The sequence below is a fragment of the Haliotis asinina genome, chromosome 3, assembly GCF_037392515.1.
Source record: "Haliotis asinina isolate JCU_RB_2024 chromosome 3, JCU_Hal_asi_v2, whole genome shotgun sequence".
Lineage (NCBI taxonomy): Eukaryota > Metazoa > Mollusca > Gastropoda > Lepetellida > Haliotidae > Haliotis > Haliotis asinina.
The window spans coordinates 85,127,993-85,145,763 of NC_090282.1; the positions used below are offsets into that span (position 1 = coordinate 85,127,993).

Here is a 17,771-nt window from a genome sequence, read left to right on the forward strand (position 1 = left end):
TTTCCACGATCAGGTGTGTGAAGTGATTCTCGAATGCTGTCTCCCTCGTACTTTGCACTGAGAAGGGTGTACATATGGCTTTCAAATTGTTTTAAAACAAAGCATGACTATTTCAGGGTGTGGGTGAACAGAATTAATTTTTCATACTACCGTATCTAAGCAAATGCCTGACGTTTATTCAGAACAAACACAACCAATGTCCTATCTTTCAGAGAACATCCCCAACTATTAACCACCGACCAATCACACACTCCACTGTGGTATTTCCTGGTACCTAGTAAAGGTATTATGTTTTCACTACCCAGAGTTTGGTTGAAAGCCGCTTTGAAAGAACGAAAGACATATACCGGTTGACAAGTTTGAGTGGTTTATACAGTGACTGCTGTGTTTTCCACATAAATATTATTCATAAATTATATATACATAACATGAAATCCAACTCACTCACTCTACATCTACAGTGACAATGGTACGACAACTTCATGACAGTGGGTCATCACAAGCGAGAAGACTTCAGCGACAAGTTCAAGGTCTGGCGAGCAAGGTGGATGTACTCTGAGATGCAAGGATCTGCTCTACTGTATAGGAAGCTGTTGTTGTCAAGTGCAAATTTATATTGATTTTGTCGATAATCATCACGCCCTGCCCCGTACCGCGATGAGGACAATCACATGTCAGTATCGTATAGCCGGAATAGTGTCGGATGCTAGAGTAGACGGATGCCTTCTCTCACATATTAGGCATCACTGGCGACGCCATTAGGGCTAAGTAGGATCCAAGACGTTTACACCCAATACAGTCGAAAGCTGTGAAATTATAATATAATATATTAGGTAGCTTTAATAACGAAGCGTTCACGTTTGAAAAATATGTTTTCGGAATGAATCAACAAGACGTTCACTATACTGTATCACGAAAAACACCAACTGGATTAACGTGACTTGTTAAACATACTCATCCTATAACTGTATGTTGAAGTTCATCATCCAGTGCGTAAACAGCTTTAATATAGTTTTCATGTCCCTGAGGTAATAGTCAATATCATCAAACGTTGTAACTCATGCAGAGCAGCACGTTCTTTTCATTACAAAGGATATAACTAAGCTACGTTACATGAAAACACATTTAGATTGAAACGGTACAGTATAAACATGTTTTGTTATCACTTTTCACTTTAACATCCCACAGGCTGGTTGCAGCAATACGTCAAGGCTCACAATTCTCACAGTTGTAACAATTGTAACAGTTGTAACAGTTTGCAGGACTTGCATTGTTGCAGCAATATGACGACAACACTCTAAGTTATATCACTGTACAGTGTTGCTTTAACAGGACGTTATCACAGACAGGTATAATTGTGTGCATGACCTGGATTGTAGCGGCAATAGGACGATATCACAGACAGCTAAATCAGTGTGCATGGATTATTGACGTCGTCACAAGCAGTTATAACACGGTATATTTCTTGTATTGTTGCAGCAATATGACGTCACCAAAAACGATTATAACAATGTGCATGACTTGGATTGTTTGGTGGCTGATTTTGCTTGAGGTGATATGGTTTGCCCTTGTGTTGGTTTGCTAAGTTCTGGCAGTTGCTGATTTTTTGTTTCTTGCTGTTGTGGAGGTGTTGATGGTTTTTGTGGTAGTCGATGCTGCGTTGCCAGCTGTTCGGTAGGTTCAACCGATGTATCCGGTTTGCTTGACGTGGGTTGTTTTGGCTGTTTATCACTGTTAGCAGACGTTGTCTTCTCGGGTTCAGTAGAAGCTGTGCCTTCCGCTTGTTTACTCATAGTGCCTAGTATAATAATACCAGGGACATGGTGATCTAGTTTAGTCAACAGTTCATCAAATTTCTCTCCATCCCATCTTTCCTGTACAGTTTCATCATTCCCAAAGTTGATGTACAAAAGCTGAGTGAACACCATGCTCATCGGACCTAATGGTGGCCATGTCATCTTCTCCAGCAATAGAGGCACTATTGGTTTCTTGAGGGCATCAGCAAGACTTACTTCCCTCCGGCAGTTGGCCGACAGAGAATACTTCGTGGTGACACATGAAAGAACGACCTTTGCCCCTCTCACACCCTTGTCAATTTTGTCATAGAGGGAGTCCCCACCTCCCATTTGGTAGATATCCATCCAGACGGTGAAGCCCATCTCGGTCAGGCGCTTGTACATGAGCTGAATCTGCTTCTGTTTTCCCCACTGGTAGGAGATGAACACATCAGGAGACGCTGATCCAGCCTGAGACAGAAAGGTTTCACAAAAGTGTCAAAATAATATCATGCGCAATCATTTTTCCTGAACGCAAATGAGCTGTAGTTCAGATACTCTACACAGGCCCTGCCTTTATCATACGTTGCCTGTTTTGACTGCCACTCATTAAACTCAGTTTTCGAATGTTTCGGCAAGTGTATAACTAATCTTAAATTGAGGACATCCTCTCAAAGTCAAATGCTTTCAAGGGAGGGGAAGATCATTGGGTCCAATTTTACATCGTGTGCCAAAGTGGAATTTTCCTCGCGAAAGATATAGTGGTTTCGCATTGGACGAGTCTGTATAGTGTCTATCCTTAATAGTTGTGATTGTTTGCAACATGTACCTCCACTTCCTCTTGCTTCTGCTGACTGGCAGCCGTCATCATCTTCACGTCCTTCTTCTCTATCTTGATGACTTCAGCAACAGGAGACCACCAGTTCTTGTATTCTGTGTGACAGAAAACATGCACTTATTGACACTTCTTCACATTCATTCAAGTGATACATTAGACAGAATGCTATTAGGAAACATTACTGAAAAGGCTCTGACAAATGCATGGCATTTAAAATCTACACACGAGTTTCAGCATGCCTCCTCACATAATACTATTGGAAAAGTTAAACATATATTGCATTTTATTTAGATACGCACGCATGCACTCAATCACACACGCACGCACATGCATTCATACATTCTCTTGCACCCATTTGTCTCCCTCTATGTATTTATCTGTCTGTCTGTCCAGGTCTGCCCACCTTGCTCCACCTTCTGCTCATCCGGCTTGACGTTGTTGTAGTTGACCTGCATCAGGAGTTCCTGGAACTTGGCTGCTGACCAGTACCTGTTGTCACCAATCTCCTCCCCAGGTCGGGTAAAGAATCGGATGAACAGATACTCACTGAAGATTGGCCCCATTGAGCCCGATGGAGGCCATGACAGTTTCTCCATCAACAGGGGGATGATGGGCTTACCCAGACTTACCGAGAGGTTCACCTGAAGACAAAACACAGACTCAATATAATACTCAGTTTTCTCTTAAACATTGTGAGGAAATACATCCGACTAAGAGACCTCGACAGCAGTTTGGAGATTTCCACACACTCTCGGATAATTTTAGCCAGGGATGTCATATATTCATTTTTTTGAACATTTCAAACTTAAATATTGTTGGAAAATACACTTTTGCTTTGTAGTGAAATAAAAGGAACAAATACCTATTTGGGAAATAGATGAAAGTACATTTCCCATGAATTGATTTTAACCGGACAAATACCTCTCGATTGCAGTTTGGAGACTTGGCATATTTCTCAGTGACACAACAGATGACGAGCTTGGCTGCCCTGATTCCCTGGTCAATCTTCTCGAACAGCTTGTCGCCACCTCCCATCTGACCAATGTCCATCCAGCACGTGAAGCCCGCCTTCTCCAGGTGCTGCTTCAGAAGTTTCACCTCGTTCTGGATTCCCCACTGGTAGCTGATGAACACCTCTGGAGGCTCGAGGTACTCGAATTCTTCGTCCTCCACTACAGTTTCTACATGAAAATGAACTTGTGATGAAACATGATGAACAAATTGGCTATGAAGCATCCTTTGGGTTTCAGTATATATATGCATCACCCTGTTACACAGATATGTCAATACATAGAATGTAGAATGTTTATGTTGCATATGAATGAATCGCATACCTGCCATCTTCATTGCATTCTCCACAATAACAGCAGCGTCCAACCTGTCCATCTCCTGCAGTGCTGTCAGCACAGCATATGTGGCTTCCCTCGTCTTCCGAGTGGCGTACCATTCATTCAGCATGGCCATACATGGGTCGTGCATCTGAGCCCAGCTCCTGATGTCATCATTGGTGTAGCCAAGACGACTGGAGAGAAGCCTCCAGTCTTGGTCACCCTCAGGGTTCAGGAGTTTGGCCACGTCTCTTGTCCAGAAGGGAGCATGACTCAATGTCTGTAAAATAGTTTTGCTGAGAAATAAAAATCAATGTACATAAGAAATCATTTACATACATAACATGAAAAGCTAACACCAGGCGTCAAAAGGAAAAACAGAACAGCGGTTGAAACTAAATGGAAAACTAGCAGCAGGTGGTCCCGAAAAGGGATATCATAGGATGGCAGGCAGAACCCATCATACATACTATTCGTACTACATTGTGTTTGATACCTGACGCCGGACAGGCGTTGTTCTGTCTATGTATCCAGTCTCACGATGTCGCGTTTACTGTTGCTCAAACTTAAGACTTGCAATTTATGTTTAATTAGGCCTGCACGGTAAAATCATATATTTCACATAAGGCCAGTCTGCAAAACAGAGGTAGTTCCAATGTCAAAACATTCGTTTTGTAGTTGTTTCAGCACATTAGGGCAGAAAATCCTCTAAAATACAAATAGAACTACTTGAAATAAACTCGAGATTGATGAACTAAAATCCAAACATGTCCGGTCATGGACACATATAAGGATTCCGATACAGCAGATACATGTACAACAATCATCCACTTGAACACCATCAACCATTGTGCCACGACGAAGCGTTCGCACATGACAGGGCATCATTGTGATCAAAGGTAACGATGTAAATGTGATTTTTTAGAACATGTAAAACATTGACCCAACGGAAGGCCTAAGTTAACATATTGCACCTTGAATATATATTGCCATCAGTTTCTCACAAGAGATTTTTTCATGTTATCCTTTCAACAGTGAGGAAGATAATCAATCCAGATTTAGACATTTTAAGTTAAATGACACGTGAACACTGACACGTAATGCCTTGCACACCTATGCTACTCGCCTTGCCATCCAATTCCTCCACTTTAGTCTTTGTGTCATCCACTGTTTCCACCAGTTGACCGATCGTCTCCCCGTATTCCTCCACATTGTGCTTCACTTCTCTCAGGTCCTTTCTCTGTTGACCGACCTCCTGACTTATCACCACCACGCCCACCTCCGTCGTTGTCATCCGTGTATCAAGTTCCTCAACGTCATCCTTCACATCTTTGATTTCTTCCACCAAAGACTCCAAGCTGAGTATAAATAGAGCATAACATATACTGGTAATACAGCTGCAGCAGTAAATAGGGAGTAGTGGAAATCTCACATTAAATGTACAAGTTAGGTTCATACACTTAAGTGGAACGCCGTCACGTTCCTAAAAAATGAGGACCATTGTGAGATAACATTTTTTTACGACCAAAAGCCATAGGTATACGTGTTTGAACAAATGTGTGATACATGCATACCGCCATTAGATAATGCATGGCTGATAAACTCTCGAGGTGTTTAGTATATTCTCACTTTCTGCCTTCTAGGACATCCAAGATAAAGGTACACTGATCCTTTGTTGTCTGTACTGTAGATCTCTTCCTCAAGTCCTCTAGAGCTGGCTTACGGCTCTCTAGGATATGTCGATACACGCCACCAATAGCACGCATCTCGTTAAGACAGCTGGGTGTTGAAAATTGATCTTCAGGGCCTCGAATCTGCCTCTCCAAGAATGCCATCACTATCTCAGCTTGGGCCTGAAAGTTCACAATTAATTCTACTGGCGAGTATGCATTAGTCAGCCAAATACCCATCAATAAATAGTTTTGATGCAGGGTTTACATACATTTCAGTGAATATACAAATGGTCCCACAGTGTGTATATTACCTCGTCCTTGCTCCAAATGGCCACGTTCTTGAGAACCTGGACCAGATGGTACATAGCGCCACACTGGGTGTTGATATCACCTTCCATAAGCGTTTTCAGGTGGGGCACAATCTTGGTCGGCATCGTCTTGGAGAGCGGGTCCATAATCATCAGATACATAGACTGGAGCTTGTCGTCCCCTTCGAACATCTCCTCAATCAGTTTCGCAATGTTCTCGTCAGTAAACAACTGAAATCACATATACTGCGTCTAATCCAAATTGTTTATTATTCCGAATGCTTGTCAGCAAGCCAAGCACTTTCTTTTGGCTTTCACGCGTGTTAGCAAGCCATGCACATTCTTTTGGCTTTCACAAAATAGATGTTTAAATGCATAAGTGTTATTTTGTTAGTTGGGACAGGGAGAAAAAGGCAAATATTTCTCCCAGAAGATTGGCAGTTTTGGACGGGATTTTAATTTATCCCTGCAAAAGGTTATCTTACCAATGTTTTTTCCAAAAACAACCTAAAACATACCAAGTGCGGATATATGAATTGAAAAGGATGTTTGTGATTTGGCGTTTTACGTTCGTTTCATTAGTATTGACTATATCCGTCATACGATCATTATAGTGCTATGATAAGTTTAAAGACGAACTGCATGTATGTAGCATTTTTCCGAAAGGAGGAGATGCACACCATCGTCAGTTTCACTCAACCTCTCTGCATCAACATATGCATTTACAGCTCTGGTTGATAAATAACCCCATTATCAGTGTTGACATCGTTACTTACATGTGGCTGTTTTTTGGCAATCTCGCTCATCCAGGATAAGATCGAATGTCGTTGTTGCGTGTCTATGAGCTCGAAGATGGTTTGAAAATGAGTCTCCTCCAGTGCATTCGGATTGTGTGGATACAGTGTACTCAGGGGATCTAAAACAGGTTTACGAGGATTACGTTAGATCCACTAGCAAAATTGGAGACGCAGAAAATGGCGACTACAATCAGAAGCTGAAACATCAAACACTGTCAGTGTTTTCCATGACATGTCCATGTGGACATTAACTGCTTCCTGCCACACCTACACAGTAATGAAGAGTTCTCGCTGTCCACGTAGACGGCCATCATTTGAGGAAAGAACTGGGCCATAACTTTCGGGCCATTTGACACGAGGAGGGCGACTTGACCAACGGCTATCTTTGCAACATCTTCATACTCGTGAGTAAGCATGTTGATGACTTCTCTCACAACCGGCATAGCTCTCTGTATCTTCTCCTGGTCCTCTAGCTGGACAGACAGAACAGGTTACTTTACTTGGCCACTAAACACAGGGAGTAGCAAGATCAAGCAACATAAACAAGATTAGGGAAAACACGTTCTCGGTAAAGTACAGATTCTAGTAAGTTGTTTCGGGGGTTGAGTACCATTTGGAGATCGATCACATATTCTCAGACTGCGGAGCCTACAGGCCAACACACAAAGTCAGTGATCTAAATCAATCAGTTGCTTAATGGTAGCTAGGTCACGTACGTTTGTACACCTCTAACAACAGTGAATCGGCACTGCTTCCATGGTCAGAGCTATGACAATACAATGTCATTGTGAAAGAGGTCAAATGTATCATAAGTTAGAAAGAAGATTGTCTAAGAACAGCGGCCGTGGTGCTCCTTGTTACATCTTGGCAGTGAAACAACATTGTCTAGAGAATAACTTCTTCGGAGTGGAATGCTATTAATACTTGCCTTACAGCAAGCCCTAATAAAACCTTGGATGACGCAACCCCGCTGGGTGAAACTCTTGATGTATCATGTTCTACGAGGCAGCAAGGCGTTACATACATATGGGTAATACTAAAGTCATCATGCATGATCTGAAATACGCCATGGCGTGTCAGTACTTTCATACGGTCACTTGAAGACAATTGTTCAAGAGTTTGAAAGACGCTCAGACTGTTACATATTTCTAAACGCTCACAAGCCTGAAAAACTTGGTGACGGCGCTGCAGTATAGGACGAAATAGACTGTGAGCGGGCGGTTCATTTCCTCGTCTATAAAGTCGCCAGTCAGTACTATCTGCAAAAACTGGAGGATAACGTTGAACGTCCTCTCGTCAAGACTTTTGGAATCTCTGCAATATAATCATTACTCTAGAGAGACCACACCCGTGCCATCATGTATCCTCTTCAACAGTACATGATGACAATGACCATTACAGTAAATGATAAACTAAAGAATTTTCAACATATTTTGAACATTGCTAAACCATTATTACTCTATCACAGTTACTGGTAAGTTTATTGTAAACATGACATGATTCCATACTGTAATCCCCTACAATTTTGTAATATTTCTGTGAGCTATCAACTGTATCTTCCTGTATTTATGCCATACATTCATTTATGTACCATACACGACTACATCTGTCTGTTTATACATTGACCATATGAAATGACCACGCATATTTCTACGTATATCTGTTTGTGTTCTGAAAACGGTCAGTGACTGTTCCTGTCTGGACATTGTCCAGCATCAACTCACAATGCGTCCAGTCCGCACTTGGCTAGGGAGACGACAGCTCTGCTGGCATACCGGGATCCTTCTCCCTTCAGGGGGAACTTAGCGCCGTCGATGATCGGGATTAAACGTGTAAATGTTGACACTATCAGCTCCTTTTGCTTCTGCGAACATGGAGACCAGTGTGACACAACAACAGAGAAAGGTTTAGACCACAAATGAGTCCAGTGTGATGTGTGGCAGTTCAAACTGAGGTATTCCTCCAGATTACGGCATAGAACAAATGGTATCCTCGGCATCTTGTCAGTAGCTGGACGAATAGTTTACATTGAAGTGTATGCTTTATACCTATCAGTTCCTTTAATTAAGGATGTGGAAGAAACAAGGACGGCGTTGCATCTGAGAACAGTGAGCAACCTATGAGGATGTCGACCTTCCTCTGGCGAGCCAACCATGACAGTACCATTGTGATACAGTGAGACTTGTACAATTAACTCTTCTAGCAGACTGAAAAGTATTTTGGAACTTTTTAATTCCAGACATGACATCTTGTGTTCAGTTATTTCTTTGGTTGGTTGTGTATAAGTTAATTACAACTTACAAATCTACCATAGTGAATGTGATTAAACGGCTGACACCACGAGACACTCTTATTTGATATACGTGTAATGTACTAGGCATGAAGAAGAATATCAAAATAAGTATAATTCATGCTTTGAATATAAATAATTAACAGTTAACCAAGTTATGCTAGTAGTACACTTCCAAGAACAATGGGCATAACTTTCCCTGGTGGTTTAACTTAGAAAATGAACATAATTTACCTTTCCATTAAGTTCCACCTCGTCCGCAATTTCATTTCCGGCTTCGAATAATTTGGGTTCCCGCTTCTCAAGCATTTTCAAGCTAAATTCAATCATCTTTTCAACCATTTTCGGAACAACCCGATCCCGCCTAGGAAAACAAGGTAATTCATTAAATTATAGGTTTATCGACAACTGGTGTTCCGTTGTTAACCTTTCTGTACATACTCTTATTCGACAGGACCCGGGGTAGAATAGGCCTTCAGCAAACCATGTTTGCCATAAAAGGCAGCTATACTTGTAAAAGGCGACTAACGGGATCAGGTGGTCAGGCTCGCTGACTTGGTTGACACGTGCCATCTGTTCCCAATTACTCAGATCGATGCTCATGTTGTTGGTCACTGGATTGTCTGGTCCAGACCCGATTATTTACATATAGCTGGAATATTGCTGAGTGCGGTGTAAAACTAAACTCACCCACTCACTCTTAATCGACAGTGAATAGTTTGTACTAACTGTCTGTGACGACGTACACAACATACACGTACTATCTGTGACGATGTGAATAACATAAACGTTGTGAATAACTAACACTTGCTGTCTGTGAAAGTGTGAATAAGTAATGCCTGCTGCCCGTGACAGTGTGATTAACTAATACTTGCTGTCTGTGACAGTGTGATTAACTAATATTTCCTGTCTGTGATAGTGTGATTATCTAATACTTGCTGTCTGTGACAGGGTCAATAACTAACACGTGTTGTCTGTGTGACAGTGTGAATAACAAATACTTGTTGTCTGTGTCAGTGTGATTAACTAATACTTGCTATCTGTGATGATGTGAATAACTAATACTTGCTGTCTGTGACAGAGTGAATAACTAATACTTGTTGTCTGTAGCCGTGTAAATAAGTAATACTTACTGTCTTTGAAGGTGTGATTCACTAATCATTGCTTTCTGTGACAGTGTGGTTCACTAATACTTGCTGTCTGTGACAGTGTGATTCACTAATACTTGCTGCCCCTGACAGTGTGATTAACAAATACCTGCTCTCTGTGATGCTGTGAATAACTAATTCTTGCTGTCAGTGACGGTGTGAATAATTAACACTTACTGTCTGTGACAGTGTGAATAATTAATACTTGCTTTCTGTGATGGTGTGAGTAATAGTTGCTGTCTGTGACGATGTGAAAATCTAATACTCACTGTCGTTGACAGTGTGATTAACTAATACTTGCTGTCTGTGACAGTGTGAATAAGTAATGCCTGCTGTCTGTGACAGTGTGATTAACTAATACTTGTTGTCTGTGACAGTGTGATTAACTAATACTTGTTGTCTGTGACAGTGTGATTAACTAATACTTGTTGTCTGTGACAGTGTGATTAACTAATATTTGTTGTCTGTGACGGTGTGAATTGGTATAACCATTCAACTTACTGGCAGTGAAGGTGTGAATAATACAGGTGATTGTGTGTAACAGTATGAGTGTTGCAGACTTACGTAATCTGATCGGCGAGGGAAGCGGCACACCCTTTGTAGTATCCTCCTAGTTCACTTTTCCGTTTAGCATCTCCATACAGTTCGACTTTCGACAAAAGGTCCAAAATTTCACAAGCGTCGTTCACGTGTTCCTGAACAGCAGGGGTTTACACGACATTTGATACAGGTTACTCCATGTTAAACCGTATATACCCCTTCACTCTAACGGAAATCTTGAACCTTGTTTACAAATTAGGAAGAAATTAAGTAGTAAGTATCGAACATGCAGTCAAATGTTCCCTCACTCACCCGAAGGAGCAAGGTCGAATTCATGAAGGTTCAGTGACGACACTCAGCACCAAGTATCTAGTGTCTAGTCAAATGTTTCAACACGTTCAACTTGTTTCTTGGGATATGAATAACATTTCTTTGTTTCTTTGTCTTTTTAACGACTAATGCCATTGACCAATGCCAGATCTCACCTTCCACTTGAGGTTCTTCTCCGCTTCCCGTACGATGCGGTAGGCTGCATGTGCTGTTCCTGGTTGCTGTATTCTCAGACACGCCTTCATCAGGTCAATCATTAGCCGACGGTGTTCAGGGGTTCTACAGTCAAAGCAGTCGAAATAGTATTCTGGGGAAGTGAAGAATGTTGCAGACTATGTCCAAACAAAGTCAACTATTGTTACAAATATGCCTGTGCCAAATCTATACAACTGTACTTATTTATTCCGTCCATTCCTTTGCGTGTATGGCTTTGGTTGGTGAGACGGCGTCTGTAAGTCATCTCTCCCCAGCACCCTTGTTGGCACTGCTGTTTTCACAAATCATCAGTTCTTATATAAAACTTTGCACCTTGCCTTGTTATTCTAAACTAGCTATGCCTATCGCTTTCTGGCCTGACCTGATCCAAGACGAACACGGCGTGGCAGACTAAAATTTCAAACAGCGTGTCTTGGACTTACTTATCCATGGACTTGACCAACACTTCCGTCACAGCCGCGTCCACGAACTTGACCCTCATCAGGCTGTGGTCCTTCAGGCTGGTCAGAAAGTCGATCATCTTCCTCGTCATTACAGTGAACAGGTCAGAGTTGCCCTAGAAATATACATATATGAATTACTAGTTGTCCTAGAAATAAACACATATGAATGACTATTTTTCCTAGAAATAAGCATAAATGAAAGACCAGTTCCTATAGAAGTATGCATGTATGAATGGCCAGTTGTCTGGACATATGCATGTACGAAATATCCGTTGTCCCCGAAATGTGCATGCATAAATGATTACTATTGTGTTTGTAACTGTCCAGTTCATTCCAGGACATAATGTGTTGTACTGTCGTTAGAACTGTGGTGATAATATCCAGGTGCCCGAGTGTAATTACTTCAAGACGTTGCATCTGTTTCAGCAATAGCCTGTGCATTAAAATTATGATATGTTTCCGATCAGGGCAACATTCACTTGCCAGTATTCATAGACTGGAATATTACCAGTATCTTGTTCTTTACACTCATTAAGAATACATCATGTAATATGGAAAGGTCCGTTGTATTTTTCAATATAAGAGAGTTAACAAGTTGATGATTTGGGTCTGGCGCCTTTTGAAAAGGATTTTGTGTAAGCGGGAAAGAAACTACGGTCAAGCTGATTAAAACAGGTATAGACCAAGAACATATTCCGTGCGGACAAAAGCTAGGTGGACAACACGACTGGTCCGAACGTGACGTAGAAATGTTCAAGGATTGTTGATTACCTTAATCATAGGGTCCTTGATGTGGTAGTAGAAGTACCCGACGCCTTCCACAATGGAGTGGATGGGTGTGTCTGCCAACCTTGCACAGATTGCAGCCACGAAGTCCAGGATCTCGGCGTACACCTTATGGAATAGGAAACCCTTGCTGCAAACAGCAGCAGGTGCCACAGAGGAGTGTTGCCGAGTTTAACAACAAACAATAAACAAAACAAAACAGCCATACAGCCATGCTGTAAGTGGGTGAGTGAGTATGTTTCCAAGATTCAAGCATTATACACCAGGGAAGTTTACACAATACCTTAATGCTATTAACAGTTAGATTCTAAGTAGCCAGCATGTGTAACAGTAATTTGAAATCCAAATAACAATGTTAGCTTACTCAACAGCTGTAAGCAGCATCCGCACAGCATCCAACAACTTCTTTACGACGGCCTCCCAGTTATCACCGCCAAGATCCGTTTGGCAGATGATCTCTTCAAGACGCTTCAGGAAGTGCTTAAACACCTCGGGGTCCTCCAAGCCCTGTTGTAACAGATACAAGCCATAACATAGATTTCCAAGAAGTAACGGGTGTTTTGTAACGTTCTGGTGCATTTTCGCGACCTCCTTGACATACTCCTCAACTCCTTTCGGATAGAAGATAGGGATGGCCCAGTTGTCGTGGGGCTATTCTACCTAACGTTCAAGGAAGCATATATCAGCAAGGACAGGAGCCACGGATAGTGAGTTCGAAACCCAGGTTAAATGGATTACAGTGCTTGGTTTGTGAGTATCAAAACTATGCTCTTTGCTGTCAGCAAAGATGTAAACTTCTTCAAAAAGCGTGCCCGTGGTCTCATGTCGTAATACTGGCTAACATGCCCTGCGTGCAGCACTGTTCACACCGATGATGAACTCACACAGTCCTTAACATCACTTTACACAGTGTCCACTAGATGGATTGCTATGGGTATATGCAATGTTGTGGCCGTGGGAAACCGCTGACCAGATTAACCACTGACCAGATTAAAAATGCCTTTTTCCTTAAGAAGCATTATTGCGAACTTAGATAGTAAATGGTAATTTCTGCATTGTAACTATAATGTATAGGTTTGAGTGTAAGACGGAGACATTCACCACAAACACATTCCTCTTGTACTTGTGATAGATTAGTACTGCAATTCGATACTGAGCATCCTTCACTTCAGTCGGCCGATTGAGAAACATCAGATCAGAGTAGAGATAGAGTTCTATAAACTCCGTTCTGGCCTCAACGAATGCTTCCGGTCTGAAAGATGCACAATGTCATCATTCTTCACGAAATGTGTCTCAAAACATTTGCTGTTTTACACAGTGACTGTACTTATACATTATGCCAGTCAAAATAAAGTGAAAATATGAATGCAAAACACCACTCTCTTCTGGTAGATAAGGATAAACATGCACACATGACTAACTCCCTGCAGATGATATCTTACCAATGTACAGCTTGTTGTGTGTATAATCAATCGTTATGTGATCCGTTGTTCTGTCTTCACTGTGACGTGTGTTACCTGGAGTCTGGAACAGCTACCATAATGCCCAGGTGAGACTGAGCGTCGTTTTACCTCAAAGCATCCCCGTCAAGGAGAGCCCGGACACCAGGATCAAGGGTTCTCCTGAACCTGCCTCTGTCTGGCTCTGGCTCCTCGCTCCTGTATTCCCTCGTCAGGAACCGGATGTAGTTCTTCAGTTTGTCCCCACTTAGGTTCTGAAGCAGATAGCACCAGCGTGGCAAGAGTAACTCTGACTTAGTCTCAGTTTCAGTATAATTCCCCTGCACTCCTGCACCGATGTATAGGAAATGTGACGTCAAGATGTTAATGACCATAATGCGTTTAAGATAAGAAAGTGAAAAGCTACGTACGACAGTGCATACATATGTGATAGTATCTATAGCCAACCAGACACTTAAAACATGCATAACGTACTTGGTAGTAGTCGTTGAAGGCGAACTCTTTGTTGTGAAGCATCTTAATCCACAGTTCCATGTGAGTCGTGCCCGGCCCCTGCTGGATCAGGTCGTGCAGGAAGTCAAAGCAGAAGTCGTGGATGCGGGTCAAGGATGCGATCTTCCCCGACTCCACCAATTGTCTGAAACAGTTTCCGCCGTTCTCATGTCACACATCAGTTACCCGCATCGTGAACATACTAATGGATTACCCGTGGATGCTTTGTGGATATGGAATGACCCTGTAGGTATATCTGAGAGTATTTGTGCTCTATATCACTTTCGTCTGAGGACGGAGCTTGCAGTCATTCATAGTTGTACTGACTGATACAAAAATACATACTTAGACATGTTCATGAGTTTGTCCATGATGTCCTTCACAAAGTAGCACTGGTCTGTGCTCTCCCCTGGGAAGTCCTTCCGACACACACCCTTCCTAAGCAGCTTGAACGCCTCGAGTATATCATCCTCGCTCAATGCAGCCTCGTACTTGTCGGAGTTGCGACTCAACTCGTTGTCCAACTCTCTTCGTTCATCTTGGCTGACTGTCATCAAGTCGTATCTACTTACCAAGAATTCCATGGATCCTGTGGAGCAAAAGGTTTGGGAACATATGGAGTTGTTCACTTCATTTTGTAATGCGTTGCCCAGAAAATAAAAAAAAATCTCTGTGAGTCATCGGCCTGAATGTTCTGTTGTCTAAATGTCTATTTTGTATTGCATTACTGTATTTGATACAGAAATATATTGTCATTTTACATATTGCCATTCAATATATTGTCTGATGATTTGTGTACACATATATCAGTTTTGGGGGATAGTTATTGCTGATAATGCTGTCTATTCCTTCATCGTCATTGCGTTATGCACTATTTTCCCTTCACGCTACAGGTGAGTCATCGCTCATTCTTTGCATCTTAACGTATTGTTTCTGAATGAAGTTTATGGAAAAAGCAAAAAATAGAAATAAGTTAAATCGGAGGTAACAGAGAACTTCCTATTGTTCTGAAGTCTTTCTTACTATGTCCAACTCATAATTTTAGTGGTCTATTCAATTACACTGTTTGATTAGGTGAAAATACGGCTCATTTGGCACCTTTGTTGCCATGAATAATTATGAAACATTGTATAATGATTGCCGCTTAAGACTCATAATAAACATAAACTGTTACTGCAGCTGTCTGTAATAGAAACGCTTTCCTTATTATTACAGAGAAGGCGTGTTTGAACTTAAGGATTTCTGTGAGATATTCATGACATTTACTTACATGTACATGTATGTATATCCTTGAATGTAAAAGTGTACTTAATGAAGCTCGATATGGTGTAGGTTAAGAGTACTAACCTATTGTGCGTTATGCAGTCACTGCTATTGATATTTAGTCTGTGTTTATACGTGCCGCACGACGAGGGACATACCTAACGTCGACGTGGCGTAACCATGTCAGCTCCTTACCACGACGCCAGGTACGTGTGGCACACCCTGACTAGACAAGTCTACATAGACAGAAGTGTGGTCAAGTGTTAACAGCCTAGACAAACACAGTCCACTTGTTCAGTCACAAATACATATTTTAGGGTACTCTTTAGTACTAGTGTATTATATACGGAGGATTAAAGACCATCCTCTTCATTCACACAACTTTATTCTGTAAGTGATGACGGAGCTGAACATAGAGTTCATATAGAGGATTTATCATTAAATGGAAGATTCATTATAGTAATATGAAAGCATAGTCTCATTTAGTAGTCTATGGTCATCAGTTTGAATCCCAGATTTGTAACGACTCATCACCACAAAGAGCTCATTACTCATATGTTTAAACTGCAAATATATTTCAGGTGGTACCTTGGGTCAGTTTTCACAGATACAAATACAGAAGCTGAATTTTTAATAGTGAGTGAGTGAGTTTAGTTTTACGCAGCATTCAGCAATATCCCAGCTATATGGCGGCGGTCTGTAAATAATCGAGTCTGGACCAGACAATCCAGTGATCAACAGAATGAACATCGATCTGTCCAGTTGGGAACCGATGACATGTGTCAACCAAGTCATCGGGCCTGACTACCAGTTTACTGAAGATCAATATTCTAACCCGAACCTTCACGGGTACCGAATCTTTAACAAAATGTCATGCTTTGCTATTGTTTCATTGTGACAATATTTGAGGTTTTCTGGTGATTCATGTGTTTCTTGGCATCAGGTACTAAAATATGAACTTATGTACTGACAATTGTAATGACATAATGCCATATGAGGAGATTAACAAAAGGGAACTTGAAGCTGGTGTATGTAAATGTGAAGACATGATGACGGGATCTTCTACTGTAAACATATTAAGGGAAGATACCCCTAGGAAGATGAATCGAAATGACAAGGGAGATTGTAGATATATCTACACGTTCACTGATCTGCGTGTGGTCTATTAGAACTACCATGACCGGCATGTGATTATTCCATAACCTAGTCTGATTATATTCACCTTTATTGGCTTTTACCGTCGTCAAACTGTATCACTGCAGTGAGGTGTGCGACAACACAGGTCGATATTCCACAGTCAGATATCCGATGCCTGCTGACCCAGGTCTGTCAGGTGTGTCACGTGTGTGTTGTGCAGTTACAACCCATCACATTTTAGCTGAAACGCCTGCCAACGATATAAGGTGTTATACCTACACTCGCGTGCAACCGACTCCGTACTGGGGGCGGCCATATTTGCCTTGGCACACGACACACAGTGACTGTCGACATTATTGACCCATTTGCAGAGGTCCATTCAACACTGTTTACTGCCCTAGCAACGCATAAACATCCCCGCCTTTTCTGTCTTTCCAAAGGCCATTTAATGTACAAAGCAGCTGTACCGTCTGATTATAAACCCCGTGTCTGGCCAACTGAAAATACAATTTTATTCAACATAGGAAGAAATTTATTTAAAACACTGTTAAAGGCAGTAACGGACATTTCGGTTTGGCATGTAGCCCAAACCGATCAGTACTTTCCTGAAATCCAAACAACTTTGCATCTTTGCCCGATGCAACTATTTATGTAGTTTACAACACATGCACTTCATTGTTCATTGTGGTATTCTGAGTGTCTTCATGGCAAGATTCGCTTATGTACTGGATCATTGCTCCAAGTGAACAAACAGCGAGGAACACATTCGTAAACGATGCATTAAACTAAAATGTTCAGGATTTCCGTTATGAACTTTGGTTTGTTAGCATCATTGCCTGGACATGAGACAAGGTCGGTCTTAAGGGGCATTTATCGTCTAGATGGGAAACTGACATGTCATAGATGGGATCATTTGTTGGAAGTGGCGTATTGCTCCAGAAGATTTG

The 17,771-nt window shown here is 41.6% G+C and overlaps 1 protein-coding gene across 1 annotated transcript; it reads right to left on the bottom strand.

Annotated features, from left to right (window-relative positions):
* Positions 1-350: 350 nt before the first annotated feature.
* On the bottom strand, positions 351-16,486 carry LOC137278649 (uncharacterized). Its single transcript, XM_067811147.1, has 23 exons — positions 16,465-16,486; positions 14,770-15,013; positions 14,407-14,569; positions 14,044-14,186; positions 13,574-13,724; positions 12,837-12,979; positions 12,458-12,602; positions 11,666-11,799; positions 11,183-11,306; positions 10,722-10,852; positions 9,244-9,373; positions 8,444-8,583; positions 7,880-8,033; positions 6,991-7,192; positions 6,699-6,838; positions 5,926-6,153; positions 5,571-5,794; positions 5,068-5,299; positions 3,948-4,221; positions 3,535-3,794; positions 3,017-3,254; positions 2,605-2,708; positions 351-2,246 (listed from the first exon to the last, which is right to left on the bottom strand). Exons 2-23 carry the CDS (start codon positions 15,006-15,008, stop codon positions 1,503-1,505), a joined length of 4,443 nt encoding a protein of 1,480 aa, XP_067667248.1. The 5' UTR covers positions 15,009-15,013; positions 16,465-16,486; the 3' UTR covers positions 351-1,502.
* Positions 16,487-17,771: the final 1,285 nt, after the last annotated feature.

Coding starts and splice junctions, on each gene's coding strand:
- LOC137278649 (XM_067811147.1), bottom strand. CDS start 15,008: ATGGAATTCTTGGTAAGTAGATACGACTTGATGACAGTCAGCCAAGAT. Junction 8,034..8,443: donor AAGTGCGGACTGGACGCATT/GTGAGTTGATGC, acceptor ATTATATTGCAG/AGATTCCAAAAGTCTTGACG. Junction 3,795..3,947: donor GAATGCAATGAAGATGGCAG/GTATGCGATTCA, acceptor ATTTTCATGTAG/AAACTGTAGTGGAGGACGAA.